The sequence below is a fragment of the Choloepus didactylus genome, chromosome 18, assembly GCF_015220235.1.
Source record: "Choloepus didactylus isolate mChoDid1 chromosome 18, mChoDid1.pri, whole genome shotgun sequence".
NCBI lineage: Eukaryota > Metazoa > Chordata > Mammalia > Pilosa > Megalonychidae > Choloepus > Choloepus didactylus.
In genome coordinates this window covers 32,017,173-32,035,724 of record NC_051324.1, presented here as the reverse complement: position 1 = coordinate 32,035,724, position 18,552 = coordinate 32,017,173, and the positions used below count along the sequence as shown (strand labels likewise).

The 18,552-nt window shown below is 47.4% G+C and overlaps 1 protein-coding gene across 10 annotated transcripts in view; it reads right to left on the bottom strand.

Moving 5' to 3' along the window:
* The window catches only part of HNF1B (HNF1 homeobox B), a 51,823-nt gene that overhangs the window by 28,806 nt on the left and 4,465 nt on the right, over positions 1-18,552 (bottom strand). For 6 of the 10 annotated variants that reach the window (XM_037808996.1, XM_037808997.1, XM_037809001.1 and 3 more), the window contains exons 2-4: positions 17,288-17,487; positions 11,629-11,893; positions 9,981-10,216 (exon numbers count right to left, since the gene is read on the bottom strand). In XM_037808996.1, coding sequence (XP_037664924.1) covers positions 9,981-10,216; positions 11,629-11,893; positions 17,288-17,487 — 701 coding nt within the window. The remainder of the gene's footprint in view (positions 1-9,980; positions 10,217-11,628; positions 11,894-17,287; positions 17,488-18,552) is intronic. The other 4 variants (XM_037808999.1, XM_037808998.1, XM_037809002.1 and 1 more) reach the window with 1 other exon arrangement.

Genomic DNA, 18,552 nt, shown 5'->3' with positions numbered 1-18,552 from the left:
GGGCAATGGGGGGACGGCTATAAAGCCATCAGCAGACTGAGCCACTGGGTGTCCACACAAAAGTCAGGACCTATAAACAGACATCTCTATTGTGACTGAAGGGCTAATAAAATTGCCTTAGAAAAGAGAGGTTTTTCACTGTGACCTATTCATAGCAGGACACTACTGGGAGGTGATACTCAGAGAGGAGATCCTTTGAGGCCTGGCAAGAGTCAGAGCTGTCTGGTAATGGGGGTTTGCCTGGCCAGACCCTAGGCTCTTCATCACCATCGCTGAAGGCAGCTCCATCAGCCTCATCATCATCATCATCATCACCATCATCATGACAGCCACTGATCACCCTGCAGGCTCATGGCTGCTAGTCCCAAGGAGCATCAGGTGTTGGGCACTGAGGCCTTGGCAGGTGGATAATTACTGGTCTTCAGTCTGCTGGGAGAGCAGGAGTACCAGTCCAGGGCTCAGGGCACATCCCCAGGAACCAGTGGCTGCCTGGAGCTGACAGTTTCATTTCTGTCTCTCTGGATGACTCTGATTTGTAGCGGGTCTAATCTCTTTTCTAGACTCCAGTTCACTCAATGGAAAGCCAAAAGGGGTTCTTGCCCTTTCTTACCTATGAGATGCTGGTAAGAGATTATAAAATGAACTAAAAAAATGAAATAGAACACTGGAGAGAAAAAAAAAGTAATATTCTGTTCTTTGACAACTTCCTGGTAGCATTTAATGTTGATATTACTTTTGTGAACTGTATAATTTAGTTAAGCAGTGTTAATGGGGATGAGGCTGGATGATATGGTTTACAAAAAAGGAAAAATACGCTTCAAATAATAATAATTATATGTATCTCATGTAAAATGAAACTAATTTCAAGTGCTTTTAACTCTAAAACTGAATACAGGAGTACAAAATGTTGGAGAAAATGCATTAAGCTTTTGGGCAAGAGGCCCCCGATAATAGATGTCTTCATTCTACAAATACATGGAGTGTCAACTCCTGTCAGGCACAGGCTCGTGAGCTGGAGGACACAGTGGTGAATAAGTCCAACTCAGGCTTGGAAGATGTTGGCCCAGCTCACAATTATACCACTCAGAATACAGCAGATAACGAGCTGAGTTTTTAAAGGTTCAGGGATCTTCCCAGTGAGAAGAAGGCTTACTTGGTTTGTTTCTCTTTCTTTGACAGGTGGAGATGCAAGCCCTATACTTTACCTCAAAATCCTGGCAGGAGGAGTCTAGAGAAGAAGGGGGAGGGGCTGCTCATTTCTGTTTCCATCTGTAAAATGTTTTGAGATGAATTAAACACTTTCTGCCCATTGTGCAAATTGACGTTACACAAATGGGAGATGTTAATAGAATGTTTTCCACCCTTACTGAGCAAGAACTCACTTGGGCTTCTTTGCCAGCAGGTGCTGACTGAGGAGAGGCATAGGCCCAGAAGGCATGTGCGAACAGGCTGCCACTCAAAGGCTCTGAAAGTGTTAACTTCCAGCAGTTACAGGTGTCTCATTTATATCCATCATAAATCTGTTTATTGTGACCAGCTCCACCCAATCTGCTGGTGCCCGTAAAGCTCTAATGGGCCCTAATAAAGGTGGAAGGCTTCTAACAGCACACAGTTCCTGAAGTGGGGAAGGAGAAAGAAGCAAGGAAAGGAGGGAGAGAGAAGATGATGAGCTTAACAGTAAAATATAAAAAAGGCAAATCTCCCACTGCCACTTCAACCAGCAGGGTTCTGGGTCCCCAGACTTGCTGCTACACACAATCTCCAAATAATAACAGGTCATTGCTGAAAGGGTCTTGGCCCAACAACCTCATTTGCCACAATCCCTGGGAAGTAATATGATTTGCCCAAGGTCACTCTGCCCATTTGTGGCTCAGATCTCTTGAATCTGGGGATCCTCACTCCAGCTAACTTCCCTCCCCCAGGTCAGCAGGGGCTCAGAACTCTCCTGCTCTACTAGCCTAGTGTTGTCCACCTCTGGGAGCCTCATATTGAAACTTGCCATGGCTGACCAGTACCCCATTTTGATTCTAAAGGTGTGGGTGGATGGAGGAGCTGTGCATATTTTTAATAAGCATCCCAGGTGACTTTTATGTGGCCTGGGAAGGAGATTTGAGAACCACAGATCTTGCCATTACCTGGGTTTCATTGTTTCTGATGTCCCAAATGCCAATCAGGGCTCAGAAAGGGAAACCCTTCTAGGAGAGCCGCACCCTGGACAGGGACCCAGGCAGATCCAAAGCCCTTTCTCTCCCTCAGGGCCATAGAGATTCTTGAGCTCATCCAGTAACTGGCATTGGAAGCTAACCTTCTTCATCAGGCACTGTGCTTGGCACTGGGTGTGTTTTATCGCATCTAAGCCTCACAATGGCCCTAAGAAGGTAGATAAGATGATCCCTTTTTTAATAAAGACATGGAGCCTCCAGGTGGCTAAGTAACTCATTTGAGGTCACACAGCCAGATGGTGACGGAACCACAAGGCCAAGCTTGTTTGAAGCACCACGTTGCTACCCAGTCTCACCCATCTCAGTCTGGTCCCAAGAAGGGGCTGCCTGAACCAGCTCCCCTCTGGGGCTCCAGAATTCCCTGGGGGAAGCCATTAAATGCTGCATGTGTTCCTCTAACCTGCTTGTCCTGAGAAATGCAGCTCTTGACTTCCAGAAAGCATTAGAGACCTTAGTGTTCCCAGGCTGACGCTCAGTGGCTGAACTCCCCCCAGGGTGCTTCTGTGAAGGCTGTGGGAGGCAGAGCCAGGGCAACAGGAAGGACTCAAGCAGACACAGGCTCTTAGGTTGAGTGACGTGGCTTGCAGAGAACCAGCCCTCAGGGGCTTCTGAGGTCTCCCCGGGCTCACTGCTGGGGTGGTGTCCACTCTCCCTGTCTTACCTTTCTGCTCCTTTGCCAGAAGTTTTGGGGAGCTTCCTTTCGAAGAACAAAGGCCATTAAGCCTGTTAGACACCAGCCGGGAAAGTACTACAGCCCCTCTAATTGGCAGGTTCCCAGGGCTAATTACTAACAAGCAATACACCAGGCCTCCTTTAATTAAAGGAGAAAATGCCCTGTTAGGTGCAGGATATTCAGGGTCATCTTACGAACCTGACCTCCGCCACATGGTCAGGGGCTCCCATGCCCCGCCCCCATCAAGGCACACTCGCTCCGTGTCTGGGGATGCCTTATGGACAACACAGAGCAGTCCTCTTAGGAAGAATTGGAAAATGTGCTAAAAAAAAAAAAAAAAAAGCCTGCTTGAGCCTGCTGCAAATACCAAGAAGAGTCTCAGGTTGGAAATAGTCAAATTCTCTAAAAACTCCCAGAGGGACAAGGGAAAACAACAAGGCTCTACAAGCATTGTTCATAGCTACGGTTAGTGATAGCCTGCTACTTCCAGGGCACTTTACAGACATCATCTCATTTAATCTCATTAAATCTCATTATCTCACTTAATCTGTCCAGCATCTGCATGAGTGGGTGTCCATTTTAAGAACTGAGAAACTGAGGTTCAGAGATTCCAGAGACTTGCTAAGGGTGACATCTAACAAATGGCCAAATTGACATTGAATTCAGGTCTGAATAGCCCACGATTTTGTTGCTGAACCCACTGGATGAATAAGAGCATTTTCTTAAGAAGTGCATATTAAATGATGGATTTGGTGATGGTCAGGCAAAAAAAGTCTAGACACAAAGGGAAATTAGTTCCTAATTTTGTAGCTGTAAGGATCTCACTACTCAAACTGTGGTCTCTGGAACATCATCTTCAGCAGCACCCAGGGACTTGTTAAAGATGAAGACACTCAGCCCCCCACTCCACCCCACCCCTTTCCACCTACTGAATCCTGATGACGTTCCCAGGTAGCATGCACATTCCCAGGTAGCATGCACGTCAATATCTGAAAAGCTCTATCTTAGAGCTGGCTCTCAAACTTGGCTGTACTTTGGGGTCGCCTGGTAAGTTTTTAACAACTCCCAATGCCTGGCCACACCCCCAGAGATTCTGATTTAATAGGTCTGGGGTGCAGTGTGGGCACTGGAATTTTGAAAAGCTCCCCAACTGATTCTAAAGTGTAGCAAAGTTTAAGAACCGTTGTCCTAGAGCAGGGTCAGCACTGTGGTCGGCTGGCCCAAGCAGCCTGTTTTGGTATGGCCCACGAGCTAACGATGGCTTTTGCACTTTGAAACGGTTGAACAAAAATCAAGAGATGTAGACTATTTCATAATACACGATAACTATATGAAATGCAAATTTCTGTCCCCAGAAATAAATTTTTATTGGAACCCAGCCATGTTCATTTGTTTCTATGTTGATTCCAGCTGCTTTTGCCCCATAAAGGCATGTCCCGAGAAGACTGGGTGTCTGGAAAATATTTACCATCTTGCCTTGTACAGAAAAAGTTTGCTGATCCTGTTCTAGAGTACTGGTGAACAGTTAGGGTGTTAGCCATGATTAGATGCTTCATTTGACTTTATTTCTGGACTGTGTTCCATAAATATATATATTTCTTCTTTTTCTCCACTTGTTTGTATTTTTCCTTGAAAAGTGGATAGCGGCATAAGGCCAGATCTTGTGGCCTCCCATCAAGCCTCACTCTGCACCTCTGGTACTTAATTTTCTCCTAGTTCCTGTCACTTTCCATCAAACCTTCAACAAATAGATGCCACGGGCACTTCTCTAGCATCACCCCAAATCCCCCAGGACGATGGAGGCTATGCGCTTGCAGGTAGCTGCCTTCCTTGGGGAGCTGACTGGAGGGCGGCAAGGAATCCTTAAATCCTCCCAGGATTCTACCGGGCAGTTAGGCTTGGCCAAAAGGGCTGCCCACAGTGACAGAGGGACTCCAGTATCTGCTCAGCACCTTTGTGCAGAAGGAGCCCACCAGCCCAGCAGCTGGGTTCTTTGTATGCAGACCAGGGTTAGGCCCCTATCAGGGTGGGGGTGCTGACAGCAGAATGCTCCCAAGGCCACTCCTCTTAATCTCATTAGTATCCTGATTGTCTTCCTCAATCTGGTGGCAGCCCATAGGGTGGTCCCCACAAGATAAAATGGCCTTCGAATTCAACAGATAAAATGGCAGTCAGATAAAATCCCTAAGAAGGAGAACATGGACCTGCATCCCGCCCAGAACCCCGAGCCAGTTGAAAAGTGTCCACTTCCAACTTTAAAGATGGTTCCTAAACTAGCAGACATTTCAAGGCACGATTTGTTTCTCTTCTGAACTGAAATAATCTGCTACTTAGGGACAATTGGGCTTATTTACTATGAGGACCTTTGCTGCTGAGATGAATATTTTTACAACGGCCCTCATAAACCCTCTCCCCTTGTCTGCTGCCCAGGGAGGGGGAGGGTGAAAAGAGGTGAGCCGAGGTGCCTGCTCTGTCTCAGAAGCCCCATTAAGTTGTTAAGGCGTTTAGTGCCCCAGACAGCGCAGATTGCAAGGGCAGTTCAAATCCCTGCACAGATGGGGATGGGGGTGTGAAAGGGGAATCCACCTTGGTCAGGGGCAACAGTTGGGGAGGAAGCAGTAAACCAGCCAGACTGGGAGACCCCCACCGTTACCCCCACCTCCTTAGCTATACTCTTCCAAAGCCCCTTTTGTCATTGAGAGGGGAGCAGGAGGGACAATGGGGGGATTTTGTGTGTGCGTGTGTATGTGTGTGTGTGTGTGTGTGTTGGTTGGTTCCTGTGCTTGGAAACTTCTTAGCATCCTGTGTATAGCAAAGAGAGATGGACAAGATAACAGCTTAAAACCTGGCTCTGCCACCCACTAACTACATGAACTTGGCATATTACTTACATTTTAAACATCTCACCTTCCTCAACTGTAAAATGGGGACAACACACAGGTGTTGTGAGGATTAAACAAGATGATACACTAGCAGCTATGGTTAGTCACATTTAGTCACAGCCTTGCCACCAGGCACTTTTAAGATTTCCTTGGGTCTTGCAGATTTCAGCATCAGGGAAAATAACAGTGTCCACACAGGTGCCCTGTCCAGAGTTTGGTTTTCCTAAGACCCAGGGTTAGATGCAACTCGGCAGGAGGCGTGAATCAGGGGGAGAAGGGCAGGGGCAGGAGGCAGGATTTCAAGCTCTGATCTGACCCCAGTGGAGTCAAGTCCATCAGGCTTAGAGAGCGAGGGATGGAGTTTGAAAGGAGGGAGAAGTAGTGGCCAGAGAAATAAATATCTCCTCTTAGGTAAAGAAGCTCTGGTTTAGGATCTCTGAAGTTTCCCCTGGACGGGCCTCGTCTCTGTGCCTCAGTTTCTTTCCATGAGAATGAGTCCCCACCTCCTTCTCAAAAGGTGATGCAAGAGTGAGGGCATGACATGTGGAGAGACGTGAAAGCAGATGAAGACCTTCTGCCCCTCCCTCCCTTCTGCCAGGCGGCCCGGTGAGTTTGCTGCAGACTGGAGCAAAGGGCACAGAGAGCAAGGCCAGCACCTCGGATCATGCAACCAGATATCATGGCTTGTGCCAAGGCTAGCCCAACTTCCATCCCACGCCAACTTCCTCCTCCTCCTCGAGCCGATCAATACAAGCACCAGTCTCCAACCAGTCCTTTTCCTTGCAGCAGCCCTGGCCTCTGACCTTTTGGGGGCCTTTCTCTTGATTCAGCTCCAGAATGGAGGTAAAGGCCATCACTCCGGGCCTGCTCAAAGGCCGCAGAATAGGCTGTCACAGGGCCTATAACCAGGGACAGCTCCTGCTGGCGAGAGCTGGAATGGGGAGGGGGGCACATAAAGGCCTTCCAGGCTGAAGATAAATGGCTGCCTGCAGCCTGCTACAGTAACTCCAGGCCCCCAAGAAGAGCAAACAAAGAGTGCCCCTGTGACACTCACAGGAGAGATGAAGGCCCATCAGCCACAGCCAGGCTGGTTCAAAGCCCCAACTTAATTGTCAATTAAGCATGCATAAGGGAGACAACGCCATGACAACCCCTGGCTGCATGCTGGTGTGTGATTGTAAAGCTGAGGAGGGGAAACGCTGAAAACAGCTGATTCTGCTGACAATGTGTTTGTAGGGCACCTTGTAACCAATCAGCTGCTGACAGAGGCAAAGTGCTCCTCCTGCCACCTCTATTGTACCGGACATTCCAGGGCCAGGGTCACACTGTGGTCACCGTGGGCGAGTGGGCCACAGCGAGTTCAGCGTGGCTGGGAGCGAGGGGGCTTAGTTAGAGAAAGTGTTCCAGGGAAAGACTGGACCCTAAGATGCTGCCTGCCCTCCTGGCTTGGATGCTGGTGTTTGGAGAGGAGAGAGGGTAGGAATGGGGTAGTGGGCCTTGCTCCCACCCAGCTCAGCCTTGGAGATGGCTGGGGCTGATTCTGGGTGTTGGTGTCTCCTCAGCCACCATAGGGTTCTTTTTTGCATTCTGCATTCAGTTAAGCTTTGGGCTTGGTTAAAGACCAGACCTTGGCCACGGGTACTGTGATGGGAAGCACACTGTGGGGTTCTGCAGACAAAAGCCTCCCCTGGCTGCTGGGCTCCAGCCTGCTGGTCTGCTTGGCCCCCCGCTGCATTGCCCGGGAGCCCCGACTCGGCTCCTGAGAGGGACACAAGGCAAGGACCCCAGCATCCTTGCATTCCCGGCATCAGCGGCCACCTCTGCTTGCAGACCCAGCACCAGGACACATCTCACCGCCTCTTAGGAAGAATGCCCCACCGTGTAAAATTAAAAAGAAAAGGGACTTCTGCTGCCAGCCATTCCCTACACTGCTGCTAGATTAGTGCTCTGTACTTTTTACACATTCTCTCCTTTAATCTTCACATGCACCCTGTGGGGAGATATTATCACTCCCTCGTACAGATAGGAACTCAACTCAGAGAAGTTATATGAATTAGCCAAAGTTACAGGCTGGCTGATTAGAAACAGGATGCCAGAGAATCCAGCCCCTGGGCTTGGGATCAGCACTACCTTGATGAAGCTGAGGTGCAGGGGAAGGCAGCCACTGAACCACACACAGCATCCCAAAACTGTCACTCCCTTCCCTAGAGATGCCCACGAAGCCCCCAAAGGTAACCTTTTTTCCCCAGCTGGTTCTGCAGACTCCACATTGACATTTTCTCCCTGCTAGACTGTAAGTTCCAAGAGGGCATGGATGAGTGTCTCGTTCCGCCCTAGCCTGGCGCTGGGGACGTGGCAAGCACTCAGTGCACATTTGTACCACAGGAAAGTAAGGAGTGGGAATTAGCAGCCCCGAGTTCTAGTCCTTGATCGGCTACCATTTCTCTGTGTCACCTTGGCAAGTCACTACCTCTTTCTGGGCCTCAGTTTCCTTTTTTGACATCTCTCTGAGTTCTAACATTCTGTGATTTTTTAAAAAGGTCCAGACTTCTGGGGCACCCCAAAGACTCGGCCTTCCGGTGGGCCGTGCCCTTCTTGGACTCTGGTGGAGAGGTGCCCAGGCTGTGTTTCACACCTGCCCCGCTCAGTTTCCAATACCTGCTCCCCATTCCTCCAGCCCTAGCTCTCTCTGTTTCCGTTCAGAATCCAGAAGGCCTAAGCTAACGACCCTGTGGTGACCTCCACACAACCCCAGCTTGTCAGAAAGCTGCTGGGCCTTTGTTTGGCTCGCAGGCTCCCTGACTTTGGTGTGGAGATCACAGGTCCCAGCACAATGGCTATTGTCTTCTTGATAATGCCCCTTGCCCCAGCCACGCCCCCCTGCGTGGCTCCCAGATTCAGCTCTGCAGATCACTGTAGTCGCAGCAAGTGCCGAGTCCTGCCTGGTGCCAGCCGCCCACCATCTGCCCTCTGAACCCAGCTTTGAATTGCCGTAAAGGGGTGAAGGTGCTCTGCAGTCAAGCTAGCATTTGCCTGGAGGGGCTTCTCTGCCTCTCAGGAGAAACCTGAACTCCCTCCCTGTGCAATTGAGACTGTCCCTCCTATGAAAAGGGGGGCCCAGAGAAGTTTCCAGCCCTGGCCCAAGCTACATGCTGGGCAGCATCAGGCCCCCAGGGAGGGTATGACCACAGAACAAATGCTCAGATGCTGCTGCCTAGTTGGTGACTCTGAGCTTGTCGGGGTGGCACTGGTCACCCTACCTTGAGTTAACGCTATGATTTCTGGCTTATCCCATCCAAAGGGAAGCCAGCAGGCAAGAGAAGGAACAGGTGTTAGAAATGGTGCTCAGCTCTTCTTTTGCAAGCCTTTCCCCAGAGCAGGAAGGAGACTGTGCCACATTTTGTCCACCAATCAGACACCAATAAATACATTAATTCTGAGACGCCAGCTTTCCTGGCAGAGCTAAGCTTCAGGAGAAATGTTGAACCCCAGCTGGTACCCAACACGGCACTCAGCTTATAGGGGTGCTTTCTCACCATGAGGATGTAGGATTCCATCCTAACAAACCCAGATCCTACAGCAGAGACACTGCTAATCCAGGCTGGGCCCTGGCACATAGGAGCACACAACAGGCACTCAATTGTTTTCGGCCAACCTAGCACTGCAAAGACTTCAAGTGACAGAAACCACCCAGACCCTGATGGAGCACAGAAGCCAACAAGCAGAGGCTGACAATAGAATGACCCTTAAAGGCTGCTGGGCATCTCCTGCTGCAGCTAGACAGAGCACTGGGGGTGAGGGGGGCAGCTGGAACATCACTCTCCATCACAGTGGCTGATGATGCACCGGCACCAACCCCTGCCTGCAGTTTGGACCTGGCACACTGAGAAGGCTGCCTTCTCAGTACATGATCTGATGGCTGCTCTGACCCTCTGAGTCAGCAGCCACACAGGGAGAAGAACAGAGAGAAGGGCTCCCTGGAGCCCCAGCTATTCCCTACGCTGTGATGGGAGAAATCTGAACATTTGGGTCTTCCTGAACACAGCCACACTCTTTCTTCAAGAGGGTGTTCTTAATTGGAACACCAGCCCTTGTATCAACCCAAAGCATTTGCTCTTCTGAAAATTCTCGGGCCACTTGAGACCCATGGGGAGAACCAGGATGTTCCAGTTGCTGAGACAGTGAGGCCCGGCCCCTGCTCACCTGCCAGCTTGTTTGGAGGAGAGGTGCTGGGCTGGTGGTGGGGGGAGCCGTGGGAGAGCAGAGGGTTCAGGCTGTGCGTCTGGTTGGAGCTATAGGCATCCATGGCCAGCTTCTGCCGGAAAGCCTCCTCCTTCCTCCGGTTTGCAAACCAGTTGTAGACACGGACCTCCGTGACCAGGTTGGAGCCCAAGCCGTGAGCTTTGGATGGGGAGACGCCTCGCTGCAAGCATTCTGCCCTGGGAATGGACAGAGGGGAGATGGTGAGTGAAGGTGGCTGGACAGGTGGGAGGGTGGGGGGACTTGCCAATGCCTGGCCCCAAACACAAAATCTTGATTAGGAGTATGGGAAGCCGATGGCAGAGTGCAAGCCTGGGAAAAAGTCCGTCCTGAGAAAAGGTAAACCCATCTAAGATGTCTGGAGTGGGGCCTGAACACAGGTATCCCTGGATATGCCAGCCTGGAAGGCAGAGGTCTAGGCCTCTGGCATGGTTGCTGATGAGAAGACAGAGGAAGTCAGGGCCAAGCAATTAAGGGGGAAGACCCAGCCTGGGCCTCCGGACACCTCCTCATTTTGCCATTCTTCCCACCCCAGGCTCTGCCTGACTCCCTCAAATTGCTGGAAAGAACTTCTGGTCTTCCAGAGTACGGACACAGATGTGCGAGGGAAGTCAGATTCCTTATTCATACCCAAGGAATACCCTTTAAAGGGCTGGCCAGGTGGGGTATTAAGGACAGCACACAGGGTTGGGCTGGGTCTCTTGTTTTCTCACAGCTGATGAAACCCCAAACCCATTAGCAGGAGGAACAGGAGCACAGCTGCAGACTCTGTGGCTCATAGAGGCTGGTTCCTCTGCCTTTCCACTTCCTGGCCCGACTGCCCCAGCTGCATCCTTCCTCTGCACAGCCAGCCCAGCCCAGAGAGAGAGCCCACAGGTCTTGGCCAGGGTGAAAAAGCAGATTTTTCAGAAAGTCACTCTCAGGGTCAGGGAAGACAGGAAAGGAATGAAACAAAAAGATAGCGCAAGGATTTCTAAGAGTTTTCTTTAAAATTATATGTAGTTGTTAAGGTACAAAAAGAACTTTGTTGAGCCAGTGTGGGCAGGGTGGACTGAATAGACCCGACCAATTCTTACTATCCTGCCGAGTTTCCTTTTGGACCAAGGGGTGTAAGACAGTTGGTAGAGGCCAGAGCTGGAGTCTGTGGCTAAGGGAGAGTTTTGCCCTGGCCTGTATGGCAGTCAAACACATGATTCTCACTTTGTTGGCATCATATTATAGACCAGCATTCTTCAGAGTATTTTCTCTAGAAAAATAATTCCATGGGGGATGTTAAAAGGTATTCCACAAAAAAAGGATTCCATTGCTAACAGCCAATTCAACCAAGTTAAGTGGGTTTCTGTACTGCAGGACTTCTCAGAGCCTTTACTGTATTAATGAATATGATGACTCCCTAAGAAGTGTGCATATGGTGTTTCTCAAACTTACTTATTTAATGAATGAGGTTAAGGCTCTGGGGACCACACTTTGGGAAACCCTGATTCAGCCACACTTATCTGGATGACCAGTGTCTCAATATCCCAGGACCGAGGGATCCACCTTGGGTCCATGTGCTCGCCCGCCTGTTCGCCTGAGCTTCTGGTGGTGTTACCTGTTGCACTCCTCCACTAAGGCCTCCCTCTCCTCCTTGCTGGGGTTCTTTTGTCGGTCGTAGGCCTGGTACAAGATTTGCTGGGACGCGGGCCCCCATTTGAACCGGTTGCGGCGCATCTTCTTGTTGGTGGGCTCAGAGCAGGTATCATCGGACTGCCCAGGCCCCTGGCTCTGTTGACTGAACTCTGGAAAGAGAAACAGCAGCTGATCCTGACTGCTTTTGTCTGTCACATTTCCAGAACTCTGGACTGTCTGGTTGAATTCTGAAAAGAGAAAGGAGTAGATTTGATAGGGTCTGTAGCCTTTCCTGGGCAGACAGACAGACAGACAGACAAAGACACCTTTATTCCTCTCTCCTGAGCTTTGCAATCTGTCATTATTGTGTGTGGGGCTACAGAGGGGAGGCCCCGCAACGGGCTCCTCACTGCCCACCTCAGTTTGCTCCATCGAAGCCACCCCGTTCCTTTTTTTTAAAGTCGCTCAAACACAGCCAACCATTGTTTTGAGGGCAATTTATTTTTTCATTGGCTCACTGGCCCTCAGACATGAAGCAACACTCTAAATCCCAAACGCTTTTATTCTGATGTCAAGTTGATGTGCTAAAGCAAGTCTCACATTGAGGGGAAACAGCTCAGAGGTACAATTTGCACTTAGACAAAAATATTTAGAGACTTTTAACAACCCTCCCTACCTCTCCTCTCTCTTCACATATCTTAGCTAGCTACATTATGATGTTTTGGGTTCTTGAAAAAAAAACCAAACCCCAAACCTTCTGAATACTGCTTGGAAATTGGTATAACTGGAATTTCATATTGGAAAGAAAAAATGCTCTTTAGATCTCAAATAATTTCCAAGTTTGTAATGGTAGTGGTGTGTGTTTCCAAGGGTCAATTTATGAGGGAGACAGCCCAAGACGGAAAGGTCTGACAGCCCTGTCCACATATTTGAAAGATGGCAAGTGCAGAAGACTTCAAATACAGGACCTTTTTAGGAATGGTGTTTAATGAGTTGGGGAAAGATAAATTTGATGGAATGTTGTTCTCTGTTTGTCCAACTCCCAGAACCCAAGCATATTGTGACCCTCCATACATTTTTAATGCAGTTTTATTGAGATATATTCACATACCCTATAATCATCCACAGTGTACAATCAACCATTCACATTGCCATAATATAGTTGTGCATTCATCACCAGAATCAACTTTTGAACACTTTTCTTACTCCAAAATAAATAAATAATAAAAAATAAAAATAAAAAAACACCCAAAACATTCCATCACCCCCCATCCCACACTATTTTTCATTTAGTTTTGTCCACATTTTTCTACTCATCTGTCCTTACACTGGACAAAGGGAGTGTGAGCCACAAGGTTTTCACAATCACACAGTCACACCATGTAAGCTATATAGTTTTGCAACTGGACTCAAGAATCAGGGCTACTGGGTTGTAGTTCGACAGTTTCAGGTATTTCCTTCTAGCTATTCCAATACACTAAAAACTAAAAAGGGATCTCTATATAGCACATAAGAATACCCTCCAGAGTGACCTCTTGACTCTGTCTGAAATCTCTCAGCCACTGAAACTTTGTTTTGTTTCATTTTACTTCCCCCTTTCGGTCAAGAAGATTATCTCAATCCCACGATGCTGGGCCCAGGCTCATCCCTGGGAGTCATGTCCCACGTTGCAAGGGAGATTTACATGCGTGGGAATCAAGTCCCACCTAGTGAGGAGCCCTCCATACATTTTTGTTGAATGAACGAAAGAAAGACGGCAGCTCGGCCCAGCAGTGATACCTTAGCCTATATAGTTTACATGAGATTAGAAATTTACTTATCAAAGAAGAGAATTTGGCTGTCCTGTTCCTCAGATCTGCATGAAGCAGGGCTTATCAAGAGTCATTAGTTCCCTTTTACAGATGAATAAACATAGAGGGCAAGCAACCTGCTGAACAAGGACATATCACAGATTCATTTCCTAACTCGTAGCCCACACATTCTGGACCTTGATGTTTTCCTTTCTTGGTTCCCGGAGTCACTCCTGCAGGACCCAGAGTCTCAAAGGCCACAATCTCCAGCCACAACGAGCCCTGGGTAATAGTCGAGATGTGCCATCACTCGTAGATGCTGAGCTTTGGACAGCTAGAATCCAAGATGCTCAAGGTTCAAAAGTCAGGCCACCATTTAACACTTGAATCCTCTACAACACCCCACCAGGTGGTCCTTCAGTCTGTACATTCCAGCAACCAGGAACTTACTATCTATCCAAAGCTCCATTTCCATTTTGGTCCATTATGAGGAAGAAGTGGGCCCCTAACTAGCCTGGACTTAGGATCCCAGCTGCAGGTGTTGTTGGGCTTTGTTTAACCAGTTGCTGATTGTGGACTGAGCTTGCCACTGGTGCTTTGATTTGGGCCCCGCTTACTTTAGATGATTCTTAGGCCTCCTTAGGGCTCTGTTTTCATTGGTGCCCAACTTCTTGAGATAACCTGAGAGAAATGCTGCCAAATTTATTAGGAATTTAGCAGGAAGTTTCCAACTCAGTGGGATAATGTAGAGCCCCAGTCAAGTTGCTTAATTCCCTGGTCACTGAGCTTCCCGTCCTTATAATGGGGCTGAATGAACACCCAAGGGACACTAAGTAGTTCTTTAGAACATCTCCCCCTAATCAGGGTGGTGGTGATGATGATGATGGTGATGATGTTTAATACCCAAATTCCTAGGGAGGTTATACTTTTCAAAGTGCTTTCACATCTCATATTATTTGGTCTTCATAACAGCCCTGTAAGTGCCATTAACTTTAGGGACAATCAAAGGGGGGACAAAGAAATTTCCTGCTCAGTGGGGTCTGTCTCAGTGTCTTCTCTTTTCCCTGTATGGCACCTTGGAGTCACCATGAGTAATAGCCAAAGCCAGTGTTGATAATCCCAAAGATCTGGCATCAGTGTGGGATTTTTCATTTGATGTGGCTAGATGAAATAACAGTTAACAATGAACCATTCTATGGTTCAGCATTGTGCAAATCCCTTTAAATGTATCTCTCTATCTAATTCTCAGAACCTCTCCATGTAAGAAGTATTGTCATCTCCATTTTACAGATGAAGAAACTGAGGTTCAGAATGGTTAAGTAACTTGCCCAAGGCTTCATGGACTGGGGGCAGAAGCTGAGATGTGAACCCAGCCTGTAGACTTGCAGGCTCCTGACTGCCACTACAAACAAACCCAAACAAAACACCTACAAAACCCTTAAATCTGACTTATGTGGAGGTAACAAAATCAACTCCTGAAGCTTGTCTGAGGTGGGTGGAAGACATACTCACAGCATCCCCATGGTGTAGGAGCTGCCTGTCTCCTGCCCCTGGGGGAGGCAGAGGCACCCAATACATGCCAGGATCAGCTAGGCTGGTCCACCTGCAGGTGCTCGGAAACTTCTAGGCTCTTTTGACCTCAGGCCTTGACCCCAGCTTCTCTCAATTTTTGAGGAATCAGACACCCACACACCTTGCAACCACCACCAACTCTCCTTCCCTTCCTTACAGATTAATCAGAGAAAACTTGCATTTCCCACAGAAATTAAGTTACAGAAGTGACTTCAAGCTGCCTTTTAATATGCTTGGGAGCCAGCTTGGACAAGCAGATACTGTGTTGTAGAAAGGCCTATGGATATGACCTTTTATTATTTTTAGTTTTTCAAGAAAACTTATAATCATGTATTCTCTTTTTTTCCTTCTCCCCTTCTGTTTCTACTTCTGCTCTTCCACCCCATTCACTTGTATTCCATGCTTGTAAGTCTTCTATTCATCCTTCAAGACCTGGTTGGAATATCACCTCCTCTAGGAAGCCCTCCCTGATGTCTCCACGCAGTTTAGCAATTCCTCTTCTGCCACTTGTGTATATCCCTATAATAGATCCTAGTAAGTGTCTTTCATGATTTACTTAAACATCTCATCTCCGATTAGGCTGTAAGTCCCTGGAGAAAAGGACCTGTGTATCCCAAAGCCTAGCACAGTGCTTGGCATATATATAATACTCATATAATATTTATGGAATGAAATAATGTATCTTGAACTTTACGTCTCGTGATTTTAAAACAATAATAAAAAACCTTGCGAAGACTGCCATGAGTTTTTGGAAAATGTCCTTTCTCAAGCATATTGAGAAACTTTCTGGAACTTCTACCTTTTTAGAAGATTCCTGATGGCCTTTCCTACCTCATTCTCCTTGAGCAGAGAGGAGCACCTCAGACTGGAGATGCCTTTGCATGACGCTTGGATTGGGGTGAAGGTAGGTCCCAATGGCTCTCTGGCCTCTGGGGACTCTGACTACTAAGGATTTTCCTGGACTTTCCAGGAACTGCAGAGAGTTGCTTCATGTCAGGAACACAAATTCTTAAAGAGCCGTCCCCGTGGATGGCGGGTCAACCCTTACTTTAAAAGGGACCTCCCCACCTGGGCAGCAAACAACTCTCACTTTACTTCTTACTTCTGATCTGTCCATTTAATGCTCCCAACAAAAGAGCAAACAGCTGCAATATGAGAAGACTGCTTAAAACCTTTTCTTCTATCACGAAGGCCTTTCCAGTCCACAGATATTGAGACAATAAATACTGAAACAATCACTTTGGGGCAGCAAGTGACAGCAAACAAGAGCGATTAAAAAAACCGACCATCCAGCAAGAAGGAAAAAACCCAACCTGGAAAGTGGTGGAAACTAACATCTGGACAGAGAAACCCATGGCCCAGTGGATAGTGTGTGGGGAGAGTGAAAACAGATACACAATTTTCCTAGGAAAAGGAGTGGATTGGAATAATCAAAGTGGAAAGTGAAACTATACTTTTCTAAAATAAAACAATATATCATTCATGCTCTCATCATTCAAATGCAGTTAAAACTTCCCCAGATTTCAAAACAAAAAACTCCCAATGTTATTGGGCAGAAGAACTCGAGGGACAGAAAGGAGGGTTGGGGGTGGGAGTGAGAATGACAGGAATCAACTGGTCAGAGTTCCAAATGCAGATACCTTTTCTGTGCCCCTCCTTAGCCAGAAGCAGCTCCTTCATTAGACAGGGGCACCAGCTGAGGTTCCCAAATTACCAATCTTGGTAAATGTGAGTAAGCACATTAACTACCTTCAGGATTCAATCCCCTGCCCGCCCCCCGACGAGCAGGTTCAGGTTCTGAATACATCTTTGCAAACACCTGGTATTTTTTTATATTTTCTCCAGAGGAAAGGAAAGTAACAGTAACAGGGATCAATATTATTGACTGCTACAAAATGTCTTTGGAAACTCCAACCTTTGGTCACGTATCAAGGGGCTAAACTCAGCCTACCCTGGGATCACTCTGTTACCTACTTGGTTTCAAAGAGAAGGATGTTGGAAGCAGGGACCAAAAAATTCAAGGTACGTTGCATAGATTGAGGCTGGTCAAAGCAACTGGCTAGGTAGCAAAGGAATGTCAGAGAGAAAAATATGGGCTAGTCCCATTGTATAGCAACCATGAAAGCCAAGTCCACCTGCCAGCTTCCTTGCATTCACCGCATTCAGCAAGTGCTCACACAGACCTTCTTGATGAAGAGGAAACTGAGGCAACCCCCCAGGGATCACAGTTAGGGCAAGGTTCACTCTAGGTTGAGGCAGAGGCAGGATTAAAACACTTACGTCGGAGGATCTCTCGCTGCTTTCTGACATACCAGGTGTACAAGGCTGCACGCTTCTGGGTCTTCATAGGGGTGCCCTTGTTGAGATGCTGGGAGAGGTGTGACTGGTTCAGGCCTGTAACATCAACCACCTCCCTCTGGGGGATGTTGTGTTGCTGCATGTAGCCCTTGATCATTTTGGCAGCTCTCCAAGGGTCCTCACTGGATAGACAAGCAGATGGTTAGGATCCTGGTGGGAGATGTCCGGGAAGAAACATTCTCTAGGGGTTCTACCTAAATGTGTAACACTCTGATCATCCCTAGTTCTCTGTCCAAGCTACTTCCTTGGAAGGGTGTAAGGCCAAAATGGAACCTAAACAGAAGAGGAGATGAAGGCACCACTGGCCAGAGGAGATACCCTTAGCAATGGGCTGGGCTGACCCTACAACGAGAGGGGATGGCATCAGTTTCTCAGGCCACCTCATTTCCTTCTGAATGGGTGCCTCAGTTTCTGGTCTATAAAATGGGGGTAAAACATATGTGTTCACCTCCTGAGAAGCAAGGAAGACTTCTTAGATATTAAATAGTTCGGGGGGGGGGCATTTAGAAAAGTTTTAAGAAATCCGATGACCTTCCTCCCTGGAGCTGAGGAATCACATCAGTGAGGTAAGCAAGTGAAGTGAAGTTTTATGTATCTCCACAGCCCTACCTCCCAAATAAAACCCAGTGGGGACAAGTAATTTTAATTTCCAAATAAGATATCAGCAGTCTCAAATGCCGTGCTTCTCTGTATTCTTACATTTCTCTTCTGATAGGGTAAGGGTATCTAGAAATTAATGTTTCTCATGTATTTCAAGCTTGGGGCAGGGACGTAATTACTCTTCTCATTTCTCATAAACATAGTTGTACAAAAAGTTAGTTTTTATAGAGCATTGAATTAGTGCATTTGGAATAATCTTTGAAATTCATTTATTTGAAATGTTTTCAACTTTACTAATATATATTTTTGTTTATTGAATAGATGACTTAAAAATGAGAGAAAATAATGCACAATATAGGACAAAAGTATTGAAGAAGCAAAGCACCCACATGTACTATTTCTTTAATGCAGCTACATATTTAAGTTAAAATTTAAAAAAAAATCTTCCACTGTATGTTAATGTATATATTAGCCTGATAAAACAGAAAAAAACAAAGGGGAAAATTTGTTTCATGTGAAACAATAAAAAATGGTGTTAAGCAAAAGCCAAAACTGATGCAATGTTGCAATGTCATAACCAATTTACT